Source organism: Phocoena sinus, chromosome 16 (assembly GCF_008692025.1).
Source record: "Phocoena sinus isolate mPhoSin1 chromosome 16, mPhoSin1.pri, whole genome shotgun sequence".
In the NCBI taxonomy this organism is placed as follows: domain Eukaryota; kingdom Metazoa; phylum Chordata; class Mammalia; order Artiodactyla; family Phocoenidae; genus Phocoena; species Phocoena sinus.
In genome coordinates this window covers 57,593,013-57,601,584 of record NC_045778.1, presented here as the reverse complement: position 1 = coordinate 57,601,584, position 8,572 = coordinate 57,593,013, and the positions used below count along the sequence as shown (strand labels likewise).

The 8,572-nt window shown below is 53.0% G+C and overlaps 2 protein-coding genes across 3 annotated transcripts; one reads left to right on the top strand and one right to left on the bottom strand.

Annotated features, from left to right (window-relative positions):
- Positions 1-1,898: 1,898 nt before the first annotated feature.
- On the bottom strand, positions 1,899-7,182 carry TWNK (twinkle mtDNA helicase). Of its 2 annotated transcripts, XM_032608544.1 has the most exons (6): positions 6,427-7,174; positions 5,331-5,673; positions 4,898-5,138; positions 4,655-4,762; positions 4,205-4,346; positions 1,899-3,122 (listed from the first exon to the last, which is right to left on the bottom strand). In XM_032608544.1, the coding sequence occupies exons 1-6, from the start codon at positions 6,571-6,573 to the stop codon at positions 2,802-2,804; spliced, it is 1,302 nt and encodes a 433-aa protein (XP_032464435.1). In that variant the 5' UTR covers positions 6,574-7,174; the 3' UTR covers positions 1,899-2,801. The 2 variants fall into 2 exon arrangements, with proteins under 2 accessions (XP_032464435.1, XP_032464434.1); XM_032608543.1 differs by having other exon boundaries at positions 5,331-7,182.
- Positions 7,183-7,243: 61 nt separating this feature from the next.
- On the top strand, positions 7,244-8,456 carry MRPL43 (mitochondrial ribosomal protein L43). The gene is given in 4 exon segments (XM_032608545.1): positions 7,244-7,425; positions 7,516-7,622; positions 7,736-7,932; positions 7,935-8,456. Coding segments are annotated over 4 exon segments (465 nt in total). The 5' UTR covers positions 7,244-7,294; the 3' UTR covers positions 7,965-8,456.
- Positions 8,457-8,572: the final 116 nt, after the last annotated feature.

Sequence of the window (8,572 nt, the reverse complement as noted above, 5' to 3'; positions counted from 1 at the left end):
GTGTATCTATCCCTCGAACTCCAATTCACACAGAGACCTCACAAAAGTCCCCTAATGGAAATCCCTAAAGGATTTCCTGAGAACACACCAGGCATCCTAGGGAGACCAGAATATGGAACCCACATCCTTATAGGTAGGACTGAGCCGGTGGTGTGCATCTGGAAGGCATGGCTGATGTTCAACATTGTAGACCCTGGATGAGGCCTAGACCAGCCAGCGGCTGGGAATGATTACTGCAGGATTAGGAGGCCTGGCTCCAGCCAGTCTGGGAGAGACCCCCAAGAAGGGAGGCCCTGGAAGAGGTCCCCCCTCCCTCCCCCCCAGAGAACAGCTTTGCTCCAGGGTGTTTCAGGAGACAATTGTAGCCACAGTTCTCACACACCACAGACCAGAGAGACCCCAGACCATTCCACAGGGTTCCAGAGCCCCCTCTTAGGTTGACAGGGAAAACTTGATAAAGCAGCCCTGCTTTCAGGAAGCAGGAACCCCACTGACCCCACCACCCTTTACAAAAGGCTTCTCCCCAGCCCCCTTAGAACATCTTGCATTCTCATCACGCTTGCAGGCAAATCTAAAGGGAAACAGACTTTAGGATATCAGAGGAAGTGAGATGGGAAAGTGTCACCATTTAGCAATATTTCTTTAAAAAAATTTTTTTCATTAGAAGCAGATTTCTTTCTTTTTTAAAATATTTATATATTTGGCTGCACGGGGTCTTAGTTGCAGCAGGTGGGATCTTTAGTTTTTAATTGCGGCATGTGGGATCTAGTTCCCTCACCAGGGATTGAACCCGGGCCCCCTGCATTGGAAGCACCAGAGCCTTAGCCACTGGACCACCAGGTAAGTCCCTTAGCAATATTTCTGACAGGTCTCTGGGTAAGTTATCTTACAATCTCCGGCAGGGTTTCTTAAAAATGAGGAGTCCTTCAGCCATAAAAAGAAATGAAATTGAGTTATTTGTAGTGAGGTGGATGGACCTACAGACTGTCATACAGAGTGAAGTAAGTCAGAAAGAGAAAAACAAATACCGTATGCTAACACATATATATGGAATCTAAAATAAAAAAAAAAAAAGGTTCTGAAGAACCTAGGGGCAGGACAGGAATAAAGACGCAGATGTAGAGAATGGACCTGAGGACACAGGGAAGGGGAAGGGGAAGCTGGGACAAAGTGAGAGTGGCATGGACACATATACACTACCAAATGTAAAATAGCTAGCTAGTGGGAAGCAGCCGCATAGCACAGGGAGATCAGCTCGGTGCTTTGTGACCACGTAGAGGGGTGTGATAGGGAGGGTGGGATGGAAATGCAAGAAGGAGGAGATATGGGGATATATGTATACATATAGCTGATTCACTCTGTCATACAGCAGAAACTAACACACCATTGTAAAGCAATTATACTCCAATAAAGATGTTAAAAAAATAGGTTCTGCATTTTTAAACAAGAGCCCCAGTTCTGACACACACTAACATAAGAGAAAAGCTGAGAGGGTACAAGAGGAGGGAAAATGTACGGGGTGGGGGGGGCGGGTGGCCAGATAAGAATATGCTGAGCTTGGGTCCACGAGGAGAGGTCAGTGAGTGGCTCATGTCACAGAGGTACCGCTGGTCAGGCAAAGCCTTAGGCATGGGGCCCAGTGATCCACACCTCTGCCAGGGATCACATGGAGATCCTCAGGGAAGACAGATAAAGAAGCACCATCCTGTCTTCCCTAGGCCACAAACAGATGTAAGGGTGTGCATGCATGAAGACCCTTTAATAGCCCTGCTTTCCTGGGAGTGCGCAGCTCAGACAAGGTGGGGGAGGGGACCTATCTGCTCCCAATTCAAAGTGAGAGGAAAATCCAGTTAAAGACTGGGGTGACACCCAGTGGTCAAATAAGAAAAAGCACAGCAACAAAGGCAATGGAAACTTTTTTCAGTAAAACTGGAAAAGGCTCTACAACGTCATGATTGCAGCCACTCCAGCAGTCCAAGGCAGCATACCATGGAATGAGTGTCTAGGTGGCAGGCACCCTGGGCTAACAGCTCCCTTCCATGGCTCTCTTCCAGGCTTCCACCTTTGTGGCTGTCCCTGGTATTGTAAGGGCTGAGCACCTAGATCCAATGGTAGTAAGCACTACCTCAGGGCAGGCTCCAGAGTGGGGAGCAGAGGAGATTGGTATCCACCATGTTGCCCCTTGGCTCTGAAAGCCTGGGCTGGAGTTTTGGCAAGAAGTCCCCTATCCCCTTTCCAGGTTCCCCACTGCTTTTACCTCGACTTGCTCATTCCCACCTCAGGGCCTCTGTATTTATTTTCCCCTCTGCCTGGACTCCTTTCTCCAGATGTTCACATGGCTCAATCCTAGTTCTTCAGAGGCCCCAGCTCAAATGTCCTCTGCTCAGAGACACCTTTTCAGATCTTAATCTAAACTAGCCTGTAAGCATTATCACATTACTGTATTTTTTCCTCTAGAGCATTTTTCACTATCTAAAACTATGTTTTGTATGTATTTGTTCATTGCTTATCTTGTCTCTTCTACCACATTACAGGTTCTGTGGAAGCAGGGACCTCATCTGTCTTGTCAGTGCTATATTCGCAGGATGCAGAACAAAACCTGGCACACAGCAGGTTCTCAAATATTTGCTAAATTGAATTCTCTTGCAATGAAACCCTGCCCTAGGCTAGGCCCCTCAGATTGAGAAGGGCCCATAGGTCACAACTACAGGACAGGGGCAGCCCTAGCAGAGGACTAAGAAAGAGTCTCTACCCCAGCCTGTCCTGGCAGGCTCATTTCAGCGTCCAGCTCTGCAATGCCTTCACCTTGAAGGCTTGGAGAGGTCTGCCTTGTTGGGGTTGGGGGCCTGGTCAGAGTGAGTCTCAGAGATCTGCGGCACAGCCCCCTTTTTGCCAGAAGAGGGCTTTTTGGCCACTAGCCCATTGTCATCCTTGATCTTCTTGAGCCGGGCCTTGCTCTTTGGTGGTATGGAGAAGGTGAGAGAGCTCTTGTTGAATTCAAGTGGGAAGACACCTACGTCTCCATCAAAGCGGTTCTTGGACACCTGTAGATACCGTTTCCCTGGCCCAGTTACCAGCCTCCTGTCCTGCAGGATCAGAACATTGTCTGCTTCCTGGCTTGCCTGGGGGATAATGGGCAAAAGGAGGAAAGAGCAGTGAGAAGACGTATGAGAGAAGCACAAAGGAAGGTTGAGGGTGCAGGGAGGAATAGCAAGAATGGGGGAAGGGAAAAGTACTTCCCCCATCACCAAAGCTCTTTGAACTACTGACCAGAATGCTGGGGCCACTTGAGCCTTTTAGTTCCCTGACAACCCTGTTGCTGTCCCAGATTGTGTACATGCTGTTCCCTCTGCTGCTAACATTTCTGGCTCCACAGCTCACTCAACCCGAGGTGCTTATCATTTAGGTCCTGGTCTAAATGTTACACTTCATCAGAGAGACCATTCTTGATCCCTGTAAATAAAAAAGGCACTACCATCTTCCCATTTCTGTGTTATTCTCTCCCCCAGTTCCATGTCTGTTCCATTGTGGCACATAGTTTGTGTTCCTTGCCCTGTATTCCCCGTGCCCAGCCCAGGCTTGGCGTGTAATAGGCACTCAGTGTACCACTGGAAGCTCCAGGATCTGGCTGGTCCCGCTGCCCAGAAGGCCCTCCCACTTATTTGCTTATTTAACACCTATTGTTGGACAAAACCCAACCCAACCTCTGTTGACACATCTTCTAGGAAGTCTCCCCCCAGGCTGACTCAGATGCCTTTTCTCTTTTCTCCCAACACCTGTGCTGCCTATCATAGCGCTTATCATACTGAGTTGTAATCACTGGCTCCTTTTTTCCCTGTTTTTTTTTTTTGGATGCGCCACGTGGCGTATCGGATCTAAGTTCCCCAACCAGGGATCGAACCCGCGCCCCCTGCATTGGAAGCACGGAGTCTTAACCACCGGACCGCCAGGGAAGTCCCTCACTGTCTCCCTCTTTCCCCATAGAATATGTGAGTTCCTGGAAGGCAAGCAGGGCAAAGGACCAACCATTATCAGCCTTTGTATTCTAGCACATGTGTTCCTCATGTCATGGCCCCAGAGGCAAGCTGCCTCCTGCCTGTTCCAGATGGATAGTCAAGATGATTTAAGGCCGAATGAGGGCTGTCCCTGGTCACACCTGCCCCCTCTACTTTCCATAGCTTGAGCTCCTCTAAAGCCCACTTACTTTAGCTGAGCCAAAAATGGACGCTGTCTGTAGTTCTTTATCATCATCTTCCTTCCGGGGGTGAATGACCAGTGTCACATGGCAGCTACTGTCTGTGGCAAACTTCCGAAAAGCCCCGATGATATAGTCTTGAGCTGCAATCCTACCCAACAAAGAGGTTACCAGACACAGAAGGACAAGAACAAACACATACTCCTGATTCGTTAACATCTCCCCACAAACCACCACAAGCTCACTCTACTTCCCTCTACCTAAGGACTCACACTTAAGTCCCTGTCCATACTTCCCACTACCACACCCCACACCTCTACAAAGACAGAAATACATATGGGATGGTATGTTCCTGCACGTATGTCAGAAAACAAGAGCACAGTGTGTCTGCCCACAGGCCAGCTCCCTGAGAAGATGTGTGTCTAAGTGGGTTACAGCTAGACAAGAGGAGGATGTCACCTGTCTGTGGACAGCTGCTCATGACCCATCATGAATTGCAGATTGTCGATAACCACATGACAAATGTCATACACGTAGACTGCATGTTGCATTGTGTCTATTACAGTCCTGGGAAGAGGCAGAGACAATGAATTCAAGAGTCAGTTACAAGTAATCTCCAGACCATGGCAGCCAGAAAACTCTGTTGGGAGTCTGTTCTCCCACCCTCCTATTCTTTGAAAGCTCCACACCTAGGAATCTCACCTGATGCTCTGTTGCCCATGAAAAGTCATGAAATAGAGGGGCAGGTCTTCAAAGCGGTCGGCCCACTCGTCATATTTGTCCAGTTGCTCTTCCAGTCGCCCCACAGCGAACTGTGTCAGCATGACCCGGGCTAGTCTCACGTTGCTGATCTCAAAGCTACCCCATAGCGTGTTCACTCCCTGGGTACACAAGTCCAGGGCATATTCACTGATGAATGTCGTCTTTCCACTGCCTGTCGGCCCTGCATGGGGGGTTGAACACAGACCCGTGTGAGGAGTAAAGCCCTACCGTTGAAACCAAGACACGCAAGGAGCTTCAAAGTTGGGAGGGGAAGGTGCCTCTTCAACATTTACTGTAGCCCAAACCCACATGCTTCCATCATCTGACCCTCTGCTCCCAAACCCGCCCAAGCAGTGATTTCCCAAAGGGTCACCTGTGAAGACTGTCAGCTCGCCCTTCCGATGTCCCTTCAAGAGACGATTGAGGTCAGGGAAGCGGCTCCAGCGAACGCCAGCTGCCTGCTCCACATTTGACAGTTCTCCTAGCACCTCCTCCCGAAGCTGCCGGAAAGACACGATAGACTTGTGCCAGGCAGGCAGGGCAGTACGCAGAATACGAGAAAGATTTAAGCCTTGGTTCAGAGCCTCTAGGGGAGAGGGCTGCTGGTCCCCAGGCCGCACCAAGGAGCATCGTTTGGGGTTCAGTTTTCGGGCGAACAACTTGGCAGCTTCCCAGGACCGAAGGTCATCCCCCAGCCAGAGCACAATGCGTCGGAACTGTTCGAGGTAAGGAAGCAAGACAGGGGGTAAGCAGGCTGTTCCTCGGGGTAGGGCAAGGGTGGGCAGCCCTGTGGACTGGCTCAAGGCCAGGCTGTCCAGCTCACGACTCGTCAGCACCACCTCAACATCTCGACGACTGATCAGGGGTAACCCAAACAGGTTGTGGAAGGCACCAGGCTGGGGGATGGTGGTCTCCATATAGTGCACTCTGTCACCCTGGCCTTCGGCCCCTAGTAGCTTCAGGCCTCGTAATCCCAAACCTCCAGGGGAGAACCAAGGAAAGACAAGGCTGTGAGCAGGCCGCAGGTAGCGCACACTGAAACGCTTGAGTGTGTCATCTGTCACTTTGGTGAGGCCAAACATCACGCGAGCCAGCTGGGCCTCTTCTGGTTCAGGCAGCTCCCAGAGAGGTACGGCTCGGTCCCAGATCCTCTGGACCTCCTCACTGTCCTCAGCTTCTGGGGCCTCACTAAGCAGGACCCCTTCTCTGGCCCCATCCCCTCGCCCCTCCACGCTGGCCTGGAAGTCTTCCCAGCTCCCCTCAGCTAGGCTGGTCATGCAGAGAAAGCGGCCTGTGGTCTTGTCAATGAAGAGGCTGAAGGAAGTGGCAGCACCAGTCTCGTCCTTGAGCTTCGAGGCACCCACAAAGGGACTAGGTGCCCGCACGCAGCTGTGCCCATCCTGGAAGGGGATCCCATGGGCCCGCAAATATTGCCGGATTTCAGTTGCAGTTACAGGCAACACTGGTACCTCCAAGGCAGCGAGAGCCTCCTTCCTGTACCGTCTGCGAGGAGGGCCCACGGCCAAGCTTCGTGGCAGGCCCCTCCACCCCATCCACGGCCCACGCAGTGGCAACAGGATACGGAGGGGGTACCCACTTCGGAGGAGGACCCACATTCCTAGTCAAACGGGGGAAGTCACTGCTTGAAATGCCTTAGGTGCCCGGTTCGGATGCCTTCACTACTAGGTCAGACCCTAGGGATCCTGCACGCAGCTCTCTTCTCCCTCTGAATCCTCTTCAGCCCCTCTACATTGCCACTTCACATCTATGCCAGAGGACACGGCCCTTTCACGTCCGTGTCCCTTTGGCCGGTTCCCTACCTCTGAAGTCCTCCACAGCTGCTCCCCCCGCCGCCTCCCCTCCGCGCCGCCCCTCGCCGATGCGGTTTTTCTCGATCATCTCCTCGCCACTACCGCCCCTCCACTGCCCCTCCTCGTCGTCCTCATCTCTGCGGCCGCCTGCGTCCCTTCCGTAGTCCCTCTCCTCTGAGCCCCCTGCTAGAGGACCGCTCCGCCGCTCCTTCCCTCAAGGGGACACCAGGCAACCTAAGCGCCACTCCTTCGCTCCCGCCGAGCTCCGCGCTCAGAGGGACGCCCGCCGCGCCTCCGCCGCGTGGCTTTCTCGGCTCCACCGCTAGGAGCTCCACCGCTCCGAACCCCGGCCCCGAGTCACCACTCTTCTCTTGCCCCTGTCGCCTGCAACATGGGTCACTCGCGCCACTAGCCACGACCTCGGAAACAAAACTGCCGCGGCGCCAGTGTTCCAGGAAGCGGAAGCCTCGGGTTAGTCCCGCCCCCACACTGAGAGGCCGGGCTCGACGGCTTCGGAGCTGCGGCCATGACGGCGCGCGGAAGCGCGAGCCGCTTCCTGACCAGTGTCCTGCACAACGGACTGGGTCGCTACGTGCAGCAGCTGCAGCGTCTCAGTTTTAGCCTCAGCCGTGATGCGCCCTCGTCCCGCGGCGCCAGGTGAGCCGGGGAAGGGCGCGGAGGTGCGACTCCATGCCGAGGTTGCCCCGGGTCAGGAGTCACCTTGCTCACCCTTCTCCGGTCCCTCAGGGAGTTCGTGGAACGAGAGGTGACCGACTTCGCCCGCAGGAACCCCGGGGTCGTAATATACGTGAACCCGCGGCCGTGCTGCGTGCCCAGAGTAGTGGCCGAATACCGTAAGTGGGGCCGGACGAGGGCTGGAGGGAGGCGTCGTGGGGCTCGGCCCGCTTGCCTGCCGCTCGTGTGACCCCTGACCCGCTTCCTCTTATCCCCACCTCCGTTCGGCCAGTTAACGGGTCTGTGCGCGAGGAGAGCATCCACTGCAAGTCGGTCGAGGAGATCGCCACGCTGGTGCAGAAGCTGGCGGACCAGTCGGGCTTGGACGTGATCCGCATCCGCAAGCCCTTCCACACGGACAGCCCTAGCATCCAGGGCCAGTGGCATCCCTTCACCAACAAACCGACAACGCTGGGCGGGCTGCGCCCTCGAGAGAGGTCCAGGATCCTGCCCCAGCCTAGCGGCTAACACAATGAAGAGTTGCTCCACCTACTCCATCCCCAGGGTTTGGACTCACCCCAGTAGAGCCCCAGTAGAGGTGGTTCTTCCTTCTGGTTTGGTTCACGGGAGACAGATGGAGCCCCCCAAAGGGGAAGCTGATGCCAAAGCTTTTGCTTGGGATAAAGAAGAGCTGCCTGTTTCTTTTTGATGTACCCTGTGAGGGGCAGAGACTGTGAGTCTCCTAATTCTGATCCAGCTAACATCTCTGAAACCCGAGAGTCTTCAGATTTTACTGGATCTTCATTTCTTAAATCCAGATCTCAAATCACAGTGAGAGGATTTAAGGCTGGCTTCTGAAGAACCCCTTATGTCCTGTTTTTGCAGCCATTGACCCAAGAGAGAGCTAGTACCTTATACCCTGCTGTGAGCATGGCATTGGGCTAGGTTCTTTATACCTGTGAATGTTTGTGTGCAGATTAGAAAACTGAAGTTAATAAACTTGTCAAGGTCACCCTTGAAGTCTACTTCAAAATATGCAGATATTTAAACTGTAATGCCATTTTTTTATCTTAAAACCAGAAGCAAAGTGAATAATAACTCTTCAGGATGGTGTAGTATCAAAGGCCAC

Coding starts and splice junctions, on each gene's coding strand:
- TWNK (XM_032608543.1), bottom strand. CDS start 6,573: ATGTGGGTCCTCCTCCGAAGTGGGTACCCCCTCCGTATCCTGTTGCCA. Junction 5,139..5,330: donor CGAGCTGACAGTCTTCACAG/GTGACCCTTTGG, acceptor CCCCCCATGCAG/GGCCGACAGGCAGTGGAAAG. Junction 4,347..4,654: donor GAGCAGCTGTCCACAGACAG/GTGACATCCTCC, acceptor TTTGTTGGGTAG/GATTGCAGCTCAAGACTATA.